A 12,685-nucleotide genomic window follows, 5' to 3' on the forward strand; every position below is an offset into this window, starting at 1 on the left:
GAGCCCACGAGGCCATGGCAAGTTTTGAGATGAATAAGGTCCGCCAGGTCTAACGAGGACAGCTGATGCGTGCGGAAACTCCGATACAGATAGGCGAGCTGGTGTGTGTGTATGTGTGTGTGTGTGTGTGTGCCTGCGCCTCTGCGACGAGTAGCAGATGTGATAGGTGTGATAGGCGGGGGTGCAAATGGCATAGACGCAGCGCGCACTACACCAAACCTACCGGTTAACGGCAAAGATACCCACCAATCAAATTGCAACAGCCTTCCTTTCTGGGACTCCCTCAAGATGCTCTGGCGTCGCTGGCCTCAGTGTGCTGGGCGGGCATCTCAACGACACGTGTGCCGGCAAGCCCTTTCTTCCTCCTAGGCCGCCCGCCAGCCGCTTCCCCACCTCCAGCCGAGTGCCCCGATGCTCACACAAGATGCAAAAAAGCATACTTTCCGATCTCGCGTCGCCATCACAAAGATCAAATTGCACAATCGGCCCTTTTCTCGGGCGCCCCAGATGCTCATCGGTGAGCGTGCCCGCTTCCGCTGCCGCATTTCGTCAATCGTGCAGCTCGACCGTGCCTCTAGATCTCGGTAGCTCCCTGTATACCGACCAACCGAGTTTCACGACGATAAATCCGTCAGCTGTGGACGCGAATGCTGATGCAATGCGTGGGATCGACTGGCCGCTTCTGTAATTTTGTCGCCTAAGCCGCGGCATTCAGGTGTAACCGGCTGCGCGGCCATGAAGAGCCAGCGGCATACGGGCCTTGCCGCATCGGTTCGTCGTTGGGTAATCACTCAGATTGTCCTGTATGCGCGGTGAGATGAGAGGGAATCGGGTATCGCATCCCCGGCCTCCTACAACATGGCTTGGAGAGTCAGGTGCGAGAACCAGAGCGAGGGCATACTGCAAACCCTGACCAAGACCCCATTTCCCCTTTGATCACCATGCTTTGCTTTTCATCTGCTACTTCTTTTTGTCCTGTTCATGGCATTTCTTTCTCTCCCCCTGCATATGTAGGGCCCTGTGTTTCCCTGCTTCATGAGGGTCTGTATCGTGCCCACTGTGCGACCACCGTCCCCAGAAAAACATGGCTACTTCTTTTTTGGCCCCAAGCCCTCCCTCTCTACTTCAGTTTCGTGCCACGTTGCTTTGACTCCATTCTAGAGCCCACTCTTTTTTTCTTCCAGAAGTTTCACCCTGTAGGGCGGCTGCCCACCCATCTCGTAGAGGGTGCGCCGCACACGATGATCTTTCATTCTCGCCCCTAAGTCGATCTTGGATGCCCACACCGTGACGTTGCTCGTTCGTCACACCGGATCGTGGCACGAGAACCGCTTTCTGGAATTTTCCTGCTTCCAGGTATCCTGCCAGCCACATGCATGATGTGTGGAGCTTATCAGCATCACCATCACTCCCTTCGTATTGCTTCGTTATATTGAGGAGAATATTAATACATCTTGCAGCAGATGAAACAGAGATATACGAGTACGATTACGAGGCCGCGACAACGTTCCAGCGTGCCCATTCAGCACTCAGCGGTTGATTTCTCTACAGTACTTGTCTCTTGTGCTCAACCGCTGTCCACCGAGATGTAGTGGACTTAAACATTCAGACCTTGCTTGTACACATTCAGTGCACGCTTTGCCTCATTGTAGCCCAAATTCCAACAGCTCGTATCATTCCAAACACGCAGTTAAGCACGCCAGGATTGCGGACACTACGCATCAAGCATGTGTCACAAAGACTCTCTCTTCCCCCTTTCCACTATAATAGGTCGAGCTTCAGGTTAGATCAAGTCACACGTGACTTGCAGAACCACATTGAGTGATCTTTTGAATGTGAATGTATGCTGCGTCTCAGCATCCATGTATCTTGACGGTGAATCGGATCTTCGAGGACATGATGTCGGATTTTGATTACGAGGCGACTCTGTGAGTCATTGGAAGCCTCGAATGTGGGACGTGTGACTGACTCACACTGGACGCATCATAGACTATGAATCTTAGTTTCTTTGGGAAGGTTACTACACGGAAGGAATGAAATGGAATAAATGAAATGTGCGTTTTATTGCGTCTTTGTCGGATTATCTTCCATGTAACTATCTTGAAATCAATGTATATAGAATAGCTCGTTGTTTAAATTGTATACTCCATAGTCCACAATGCCCTATCTGCCTCAATTCAATGCTTCACGGGTACTTGACAATGACGTGCCGTGTTTGTCCCCATGGTTTCCAACACCAACATCCACGTATACGTGATTAGCATGTCTTCTTATCAGTACACACTTCCACCTGATACAACCGCCTTTCTCAGCTTTGGGTACACGTGATGAAGACATCTCATGTTAATTTATTTGAAACTGAGTATCGTCCAATCTCACTAGCATCTTGACGTCTGACTCAGCACTTCACTTCACTACATGCGCCAACAATGCGCTTTGACGCGCTCTATTAACGTGGGCAGAATACACATGGGCTTTATTAGATAAGAAGAGTTTGAATTGGATAATGTATAAGACCTTGATTTGCGAAGTTGAAATTTTTTTTAAATTAAATACATAGTCTGTTGGAAGGCCTTGTACGATCGTACGGTGAATAACAGTAGCTAAGGTAATCTTGTGTATTGGTATTCTGGTGTATGATGATTCTACGAATGTGGGGGCTACGAAGGTATACATAGCGTTGGGTCCGAGTTAGGCCGAAGTAGGATCGAGGCGGTACATTAGGCCTCATTAGGCGACACACCGTGTGTATGCCGACACTGGCAATCTTTTCTTGTTGTAACGACTGATGTAAGGAAAAAACGGGTCTTCTAAAAAGAACACAATGAGAGGGATTCCAAATAGGCATATGTGCCTACTCCGTAGGTCGCTGCACAGATCCCTCTACTCGGATTGACAGCTTGTTGCTTTCGATGAAACGTTCTAACGCGCGATTTGGTGTTGCTTTCGTGAATGCGTCCGCAGGGTTGTCCTCTCCGTTGATCCAGCGGATCTCAGTGATCTCGCGACGCTCGTATGACTGCCGAAGCGCCATGATGTCGATCATCAGTCGCTTCTCAGCAGTTGTTCCGAGTTTAACGAGGCATTCATACAAGGAGTATGAATCCGTACACACAATAAGTGGGATCGGTGGTAGACCTAGGCGTCCTGTAATCATCTTGAGGGTTGTCAGGATAGCGATAGCGATGTCGACACCGCTAACCATGCCGTACGTTTCTGAGGCAAGAACGCTCCGGGTAACGCGTTTGCATTTGGTTGAACTCCAATGGATTACGTTACCACGAATATCAAACGTGCTGTCTTGTCGACTCGACTCATTCGCAAGGATAAGTAGGTACCCTAGCTGTGAGCTAAGGTCTTGGTTGTTCGCGAAGGATCCGTCTGTGAACACTACCAGCTTTGCTGTAGCGAGGTCGAGAGGGACGTATCGCAGGCCTCGTTGTATGCTCTCAGATTGCCACTGCAGCCGGCGGTTAAGCTTCACGTATTCCGTGTCCTCAGGTTGTTGTATTTGCGCAGCCGCGGAAAGATCGAACGATGCTTCAGGTTGGCATATCGACGCAATGTACGCGCCACGCGCGCGCTGCTCCATGTACTTCTGTGCTCGGTTTGCTGCCTTCGGATCAATGATTTCGATCTTGGCACCTTGTCCCTTCTGCGTAAGTAGAATCGTGTCTCCGCGCAACGTTAGAGTACATCCGTTGAACTCGAGTGATACTTCTTTGGACAGTCTCTCCTTGGGCTTGGCTCGAAAATTGGCTTTCTGGAGCGCAGCGTCTTCTGCACCAGAGAATGCAGGCGTCCCAATCGCGAGAGTATCGTCTGTCTGCAGGCCCACTATTCCAAACGCTTCCCGTCTCCCGTTCGTGATCAGGAGGCACGGGTCATACGTTGATGTAGCCATGTCGAGCTCCTTGCAGTGGTGTCCTTGGTACGTAGCAAACCAGTGGACTCCTGCTTCCGCGATTCCATAGAGTGGCTTGATTACGCGAATAATTGTTCCCTCGGGATACTTTGTTATAAGCTCTTTTGGGAGGTGCGCTAAAACCGTGCGGAATAGCTCTGTTTGTGCCTGTGGGTACGCTTGCGTGATATCTCGTAGTTCCACAACCATGCCCTCATCGAGTAATGCAGGCGCTAGGGCTAGAATCAGGCGCTGGCTGGCTCGTTGGATGGTTGGCGACTGCGTCAGGATCTCGTGTTTGCCCTCGTCATTGTAACCTTGAACAACGAGGCGTGATTTCTCGTACGGGACCATGGTCTTGCCTTTGACTTCGCGGACCATGCGCGATTTGAAGATACGATACCCGCCGTGTAGAGTTGGGTCAAACAGCTCAAAACTGAATACTCCACGGCCGACGAGGTCGTCGATCTCCTTCTGATCGGATGCTTCGAATGGAGCGCCCGGGACGTTAATCACGCCGTCATTGCGTAGCTTGACGGCCAGGGCGTAATCGTCCTCCTCCTTCTTCGACAGGTACTGCACCTTGGGCTTGTTCTTTGATCCAGGTGGGCGGCCCCGCTTGCGCGGCTGAGCCGCTTGGTTGGCTTCCGCCGGTGGTACCGGTAGTGGCGGTTCATCAGCAATCGCTTCGTCTGTGGTCGGAGATCCACCTGTGCCTTGATCTGCGCCGTCTATCGCTGTAGTCAGATCGCGATAGTACGGTTTTACGACAGTGGATCGGAACGTCGTTGGGCCGTTGATCATGTCTACAGTAACATCGTGGTCCTTCATATCGATGACTCTATACGGCCCTTGCCATCCATTCTTCTCGCGCCATACCATCACCTCACTCTGAAGAGGCAGTGACAGTACCCCGTCTGTAGTAGGCCCATTCCTGGTACCAAGTGCGTTGCTCACCGCATGTTCCGCTGAGGCCTTCCGCAGCGCCCTCATCGCTTTCTGGATTGCCTCCGCGCGATGGGTTATCGAGGGAGATGGTGGTGAATCCATGGATATCCGGGGGTATGCACCGAAGACGAGCAGCGTGGGTACGAGCCCGTCTGGGCCTGCGGTGTCGTTGACGGCCTTGACTGCCATCTGCAACACTGCGGCGTCGCTGGTGCCAGTGTCAAGCTCTGTCCTCAGGATCTCGTACGCGCGTCTGAGCGGTGCGTGGTATCTTTCTACCTTGCCGATAGACCAATGGGCCTCGGTTGGCACTTGTTTACATGTGATTCCCATGATCTTCGCCTCTGATCTGAATTCGACTGACGCGAAGTTGGTGCCGGCGTCGTGGGTGACGATATCTGGCGGCCCTTGGTATGTATCAATCCAGAGCAGGCGGAGTGCTTCCCAGGTGTCTTTCGCGCTCATAGACGGTAGAAATCGCGCGCCGTTGAATGTTGTAGCCGAATCGATCACGTGAAGCACTGGTTTCCCACTCAGATACATCACATCTACGAGGATCTCGAAGTTGAATTCCCGATCATCTTTCAGCCTGAACTTGAATCGGCGCGGCGCTGGATCATGCGCTTGGCAGTGATGGCAGAACGTTTGGATCTCTCGGAGCAGCCGTTCATCCACGTCCTCGTGTCCTGCGCGTTTGAGCAATCGTATCAGCCGTTCGACGGCTGGATGCCCGAACCTCCGGTGTAAGCGTCGGAGCTCAGTCTCCGTAAGGAATACGCGCGCGCGCTCTGCCTTGCTTAGGTGGAACCACGGGTGTCCCCATTTGCGAATCACTGGAAAGGTAGCTTTTCCTTGTACCAGCTGGTCCGTAGTATTGTTGAAGTACACGTGGAGCCGGTCCATGTCTTTCAGACAGAGGAGAAACGGGGTGGGTGCGTTCAAGACCTCAAATTTGATCTTTCCAATCTGTGTCGATACATGTGCGGTTCCAATCGAAGTAGTGACGCTTCCTTTGCCAAATTGCACAGATGCGTTTCCAGCAGTAGACGTATCTAGAGTTACGGTGGGGTCCTCAGTTTGGAGCGCCAGGAACTGCTCCTTTCCGGCTGTCGATACATTTGAGGCACCAGTGTCAGGAAGAATGCCTTGGTACGTGATTCGCGAGTATCGATCCTCGATAAGGAACTGCGTTGCGGGGGTAATAGGCTCCTTGCACCTGTAGACGTCTTCTCCAGTCACGTGGTGTAAAAAGGCCTGATCTGTGAGGTACTTAACTGCCAATCTTTGGTCCTCATCATCTTCGTCTTGCTCCTCTAGGAAAAACTGGTCGACTTCTTCCCCCTCGTACGCGACGAGAAATGTGCTAAACTCCATTTGCTCTCCCGTAATCGCGCAGTGTGTGGTGTACTGCGCTTTTGAACGTTTTCTTTCTTCAAGCGTGTGGTTTGTGGACCAACAGCCTGTCTTGCCGCAGACGTAACATTTCTTGTCGATTTGTGTGTTGACTCTAGAGCGGTGCTGAAGCCCACCGCGTCCGCGGGTGAATCCGCTGCGTCCACCGCGAGGGTTGTAATTCCCTCGCAATCTTCCAGAGCTGTTGTTGTTGTACCGACGATCCAAGTAGTACTGGCTATCCGTATCCGCCTCAGTGAAGTTGACGGAGACGGTTATGGCGAGTGAGTTTTCGATTGACGATCGCAGATCTCCAAACAGAACCTCGCATTCTAGAGACGGCTTGTAGAGTGCCATCTCGAGCTCCTTCACGCCTCGGCATGCTGTGATTACAGTCGTTCGGAGCGCGTATTCTCCCATGTACTGCTGTCCAAGTGCTCTTTGACACAATTGGAGCTTGTCCAGCATGATGTCAAGGACCTCGTGGAGGTTCTTTTCGGGGTTCTCCCTGCGGACTTTGACAAACGATGTCGTCGTCCAGTCCGCGTAGTAATGGCCGTGGTTGACGTCTGTGTCGAAGTGGTTCTTGAGCTTTGTGTAGGCAGTCAAGAACGTATCCATCCGCTGATCGACGAAGTGGAGGTAATACTCCTCTGCGCGGCCGTCGAGAATCCGTGGAAAGACTGCATGGAACTGCCCTGGCTCGATGTCTGCGTGATAACAGATGCTGTAGAAGATCTTCAATTTATCGTCTAGGAGGTCGTACGGCTTTCCCGTATACTTTTTGTCTCGGTCCCACATTTTCACGAAGACATTGATCGTCTTAGGATCCAGTTTCTCATTGCCAAACTCGATTGGTGGAACTGCCTTGTACGGGTCTGTTTCACCAGAGGGCACAATTGGGGGAACGCTCAGTCCCTTCGGACGTTGCGGGTATGCTGGTGTATACTCGCGGAATCGGTCGAAGTTGTTGTAGGTGAGGGGAGGTTGCTGACTTTGGACGCGCTGATAGGCTGGCTGCGGTGCGGATTCAGTTGTCTCTACAGGCTGGCTTCGGATTGGTTGGTTTTGGGCTTTCTCAATCGTTTTTGCTAGCTGGTCCTGAATCTGTTGTTCTTCCTCAACGGTCTCCTGTCGTCCTTGCACACGGGCGTGGGTCTGGTCTTGATCGCGGGTTTGCCGACTGTCTACGTCTCGGCCTCTTGTCCTTACAGGCGTTTGGGTTCGGCTCTGGGCCTGGCTTGATAATCTCCTGTCTGTGGACTGTACTGATCCTTCACTGCGTTGTTGCCGTAGTGCCCGCTCTTGCAACATGTGCGCAGCTGATCGTGTGTCAAACACAGCCGACTGGAATACGTCCTGAGGCCATTCTAGGTACTCCTCCATGCGTAATAACCTAGCTAGAGACTCACTAGGTGCCATATTAATACGGCCAGTATACACTCCCTTAAAGCGGAGGATCCGCTTTAGTTCCTTTGTGTATATTGGCTGGGCACGTAGGAACATTGCCTCTGTCCATCCTTCAAAGTCCTGACGGAACTCCCAAAAGAGTTCTTCATCTGCTGTTGGTCGATCTGTATAGTCCGCAATCGCACGCGCAATGTACGTTGTTGCTGTAGTAATCCCTACCTCATCGTCTGGAGCTTCAAGGTTGTCCTCCCACATCTCTGGATCGATGTGATGCCATTCTCTTGGTTTTATGTTTGTGGTCCCTAGTAGCGCCTCTAGTGTGGGTACCACTCTTCTACTACTGCTCGCCATTCCTACTGCCGGCGTCCTGGCTACCGGTGCTCTTTCCGATGATGTTCTCTCTCCTGCCATTGTGTTCTTGTTGACGCTTGTTGCGCTAGCTGCGTTCGCTAGAGATGCGTCGGTGGTCGTGGGTTGTACACGGGTCAAATCTCAACCGGTCGGTTGGCGCGTGTATAGACGGCGTCTTGGAACGCTTCTGATACGGCTGTAACGGTCGGTCGCTAGCCACGAACGACGCCTGATATAGCTAACAGTGAGCTTAGCATAGATAACTCCGCCTTGCTGATATAGGCAATCTAGGGAACGCGCGGGTAAAGAATCTATCTCTTCTTAACCTAACTGTCTGTGACTGCCGTGCAATCACTGATCAGTGTTGGAAGGCCTTGTACGATCGTACGGTGAATAACAGTAGCTAAGGTAATCTTGTGTATTGGTATTCTGGTGTATGATGATTCTACGAATGTGGGGGCTACGAAGGTATACATAGCGTTGGGTCCGAGTTAGGCCGAAGTAGGATCGAGGCGGTACATTAGGCCTCATTAGGCGACACACCGTGTGTATGCCGACATAGTCAGTTAATACTACAATTTCTACAAAATCACTATGGACTGCCTGGTTAAATATACCGTCTAAATATATCTGAATATTGCATATTATACCTTTTCCTGCTGGTTGGCTTTGCAATAAGTGCGTAAAGGGAAATAACGATAACTAGGAATGCATTCTGTGTGGTTGTTCTGATTGATTGTCTTGCGAAGGAGAACTATGGAAGAGCTAGATATAGGAGGTCTGGTCTGAGCGCTGCTCGGACGCCGCGATCAGTGCGCCTGCTCGCGTGACCGAGATCAGTGCGGCCGATCGCGTGGCTGAGATATCGTTGATATCTGTGATCCGACATTTCCCTTTCTATCCTATCTTACCCTGATATTTGTCTCCCAAACCCCCGTTTTTCTCATACTCGGTCATTTTCCTTAAAGACAATAATGAAATATCCACACCCACACAGACGAAACGATGTATTCGTCCCATACACCGGATTGTGAGGATCTAATATCTTTCTATTCATTCCCGTCACTGTGAGTTTTCAACTTCAAATCGGTGAAGATGTTTGCATATTCGCATATGTGGAGAAGAACCAAGTCACGCGTCATCAATCCCAAGCTTATACATCTTCCACAACCTACCACCCCCATCAAAATCCAGACACAGCTACCAGAGCAGCAGCAACGGTAACACAAACCCCCAGCACCAAACCCTCCAGCATTGCCGAACCTAGACACTCGCACATAACCGAGACAGTGCAAAACATCTAGCCGTAGCCAAACCCCCGGAGCTCTCTTACGACAGTCAAGCCCGGTGAACTATTCCGCTCCTATAAAAAATACACAATTATCAATACACCTACTTGAAAGGTCAATGACATATGTACCTTACTGCCGGGCACATGGTTCCATCACCCGGCTGAAGTTGCCGACGTACCCACGCTCCAAACCCGAAGTTCTGGGATAAATTTATGCTGTTTACGTGTGAACTGCATGCTGAGTCCAGAAGCTTGGAGCAAATGCACAACTACGAATACGGTAGTCGACGTGTCATCAATACTATACAGCAATCCTTCGGCATCTCATTGCCGACGTACCCACGCTCCAAACCCGAAGTTCTGGGTTCCTAGCATGCTCTCAACGTAACCGACTTGGCTATCTTCCGAACGAACCCGAGGACTGGGGATTGAAACCACCTTGGCACTGTTCCGTTACATGGCGTCTCTGGGGGCTCGGAGCAAAATGCATAAGTGTGAATAACACCTACTCGATAGGGCAGTGAGCTGGGAAAGCTTGCGAGAAGTAGCTTGCTGTATCCATACTGTAGGGTTGACACTGTGAGGTAGGCGACTTAACCCACGCGCGGGACCCAAAGACTTGGGGTTGAAACGTGGTGCTGTACCCTGGAGCATAGAGTAGATGTAGTCGCACCTAGGTATCATAAAATACTTGACAGTGTGGGTAAGCACCTAATAGGCGTGTCTGGCGAATACAGTGGCCCTTTTACACTAGTGTTTCAAGTATTTCAAGACACCTAGGTGGTAGTGTGAATACGGGTTGTTGATAGGACAGTGATAGGTCAGTGATGTGCATATCATTACTGCTGGGCTGCTCGTTACATCAACCGCTTCAACTTCGCCGACTTACCCGCACTCAAAATCCGACGTCTTGGAATTAAACCACCATGCTTTTGTTCCGTTACGCGCTGCACCCAGCAGTTTGGATATCTCCGCTGCGAAGTAATGCGTAAACAGCGGTTCCTTGCAGCATTTGAGGAGAAGGATGCGGATGCGAATGCGAATGTGCAAGGGAGGAGTTGGGGACATACAACCTCGGCATCTTCCTTATAAAGAGAAGATGTGCTGCTGAGCCGTGATGGCGGGACGAGGGAAACAGGGCAGAGTTTGGAAACTCGACGTGTGAGAGGGAGATGATAAGGCAGGATTCCGATGGTAGGACATATGTACATCACGTTAGTTAAAAACAGGGGTGGGGTGATGGGGTAATGCGGAAAAATCGTATGATTTTTATCGTTGGATTTGTTGTCCACGACGTTACCTCTTCCCTCCCCTTCCCCTACCTCCCTTGCCGCCCTTTTTCCCACCTCGACCCCCACCACCACCCCCAGTAATATTTCTAACATCTTCCCGACTCAAACTCAACGTACCACCCCTAAACTTGCCCACACTAGGCCCACCCACGCCCCTCTCCCTCCTCTCCCCACCCTTCTTCCCGGCTCCCGAGCCTCCCCTACTCTCCCTCTCCAGCACGATACCCGCTTCCCGAGCCTCGCTCCTCCGCTTCTCCTCGCCTAATCTCGCCTTTTGCACCATGTGTTTCCGCTGCGCCATGGGCATGTTCTTCTGCGCGAAAACCGAGCCTTTGGCACCGAGGGATTGCAGATGCAGGTCTGTGGATTTGTGGCGTGCGGCACCTGTGGCAGTGAGGGAGCGCGTGGGGTTTGAGGCGCTGGAGGAGAGAATGTGGGATTCTCGGAGGAGTTTTTGAAGTGCGAGGTCGTTTTTTAGGAGGGAGGCTTCTGTTGTGTCGTCGTCATCGGTCTTCTTCTTTTTGGATGAGGTGGGTTTGGAGGTGATGGTGGATGTGGAGGTTGGTGGTTTGGATGACATGAAGGCTTTCTTTTCGGCGCGTTCTGTGTCGCTGAGGTCATGGCGGGCGTCTTCGTAGGATATTACTTGTACGCCATTCTTCTCGTCGTCGCTTATGCCTGACCAATCTGATTCTTCGTCTTCTGACCCTTCTTCCTCTTCTTGTGCGGGTGACTCCTCGATCTTGGGTTTCTTGTCTTCGACGGGGAGAGGGGCGAATTTTGCCTCAAAGGCGCGCCGGAATATGGCTTGAAGATCTTCTGCGCCGGAGTCGTCATGGCTAACATTCGACGAGGGAGATTCCGATCGCGATGGTCGCTCGAGTTCAGCGCGTGTTACACGTTTCCGTTTTCCAAGTGTGGGTGCCATTGTGAGTGCCGCGTTCGTCGTGCGTTATTCGTCGTCGGCATCGAGCTCGTTGTCGCAAAAAGCTTCCCCGATGCCAAAAAGTTCGCGCGCCCGACGTAACAAATCTCTAGTTAGCGTCAAATCATCCCTCCCGCGACTCGGACCTCCGTCTTCCATCACCCCTCCCCCGCAACCACAACAATCACTCCACCCCCAATTGAACGTTACCATGACGCGCTTTCGTCCTTGTATAGATCTGCACGCCGGCAGCGTCAAACAAATTGTCGGCGGCACCCTCAACACCACAACACCTGACATCCTCCAAACAAACTGGACATCCTCGCACCCTTCAGCCTTCTACGCAGACCTCTACAAAAAACACGCCCTAACCGGCGCACACGTAATAATGCTGGGTCCTGGAAACGACGCCGCAGCCCAAGAAGCGCTGGCAGCATGGCCAGGCGGCATGCAAGTAGGCGGCGGCATTACCGACAAGAATGCAGCCGAGTGGATAGCCCGAGGAGCGGAGAAGGTGAGCTTTCCCCTTGACACGAGACGGCGCATGAGATACAAAAGGCTGACGTAAAAGGCGTAGTAGGTAATAATAACCTCATACCTCTTCCCCGACTCAACCTTCTCGCAAGACCGCCTCCGTGCCGTCCTCGCCGCCCTAGACAGCGACGTACAGAAACTCGTCGTCGATCTGTCGTGTCGCAGGAAAGACGAGAAATGGTTCGTGGCGACGAATAAGTGGCAGACAATTACCGATTTTGAGTTGAATAAAGGTAAGAAACTCAACGAACTGCTCTCACTACCTGGTTTTGGGCAGAAGCTGATTCGTACATGTGTACACACAGACTCCATAGCCCTCCTGGAACCACACTGCAGCGAATTCCTCATCCACGCCGCCGACGTCGAAGGTCTCCAGCGCGGCATCGATCATGAGTTAGTTGAGAAACTGGCGGAGTGGTGTAGCATACCCGTCACATACGCAGGTGGTGGTCGCTCAATCGAGGACCTAGAGTTGGTTAAGAAGCTGAGCAAAGGCAAGGTGGATCTCACCATTGGCAGTGCCCTAGACATTTTCGGTGGTTCAGCCGTCAAGTTTGAAGAATGTGTAAAGTGGAATGCTGAGCAATCATAAAACCGGGCTTGCATGGAAATCTATCACTAGATACATGTTCAGTCCA

The 12,685-nt window shown here is 51.6% G+C and overlaps 2 protein-coding genes across 2 annotated transcripts; one reads left to right on the plus strand and one right to left on the minus strand.

The window, feature by feature from the left end:
• Nucleotides 1–2,854: 2,854 nt before the first annotated feature.
• On the minus strand, nucleotides 2,855–8,065 carry PtrM4_015180 (uncharacterized protein; the record flags this gene model as incomplete). Its single annotated transcript, XM_066103168.1, has 1 exon — nucleotides 2,855–8,065. One exon carries the CDS (start codon nucleotides 8,063–8,065, stop codon nucleotides 2,855–2,857), a length of 5,211 nt encoding a protein of 1,736 aa, XP_065965370.1.
• A 3,659-nt stretch (nucleotides 8,066–11,724) lies between these two features.
• On the plus strand, nucleotides 11,725–12,639 carry PtrM4_015190 (HisA, Phosphoribosylformimino-5-aminoimidazole carboxamide ribonucleotide (ProFAR) isomerase; the record flags this gene model as incomplete). Its single annotated transcript, XM_066103169.1, has 2 exons — nucleotides 11,725–12,027; nucleotides 12,094–12,639. 2 exons carry the CDS (start codon nucleotides 11,725–11,727, stop codon nucleotides 12,637–12,639), a joined length of 849 nt encoding a protein of 282 aa, XP_065965371.1.
• Nucleotides 12,640–12,685: the final 46 nt, after the last annotated feature.

Source organism: Pyrenophora tritici-repentis, chromosome 1 (genome assembly GCF_003171515.1).
Source record: "Pyrenophora tritici-repentis strain M4 chromosome 1, whole genome shotgun sequence".
Classification (NCBI taxonomy): domain Eukaryota; kingdom Fungi; phylum Ascomycota; class Dothideomycetes; order Pleosporales; family Pleosporaceae; genus Pyrenophora; species Pyrenophora tritici-repentis.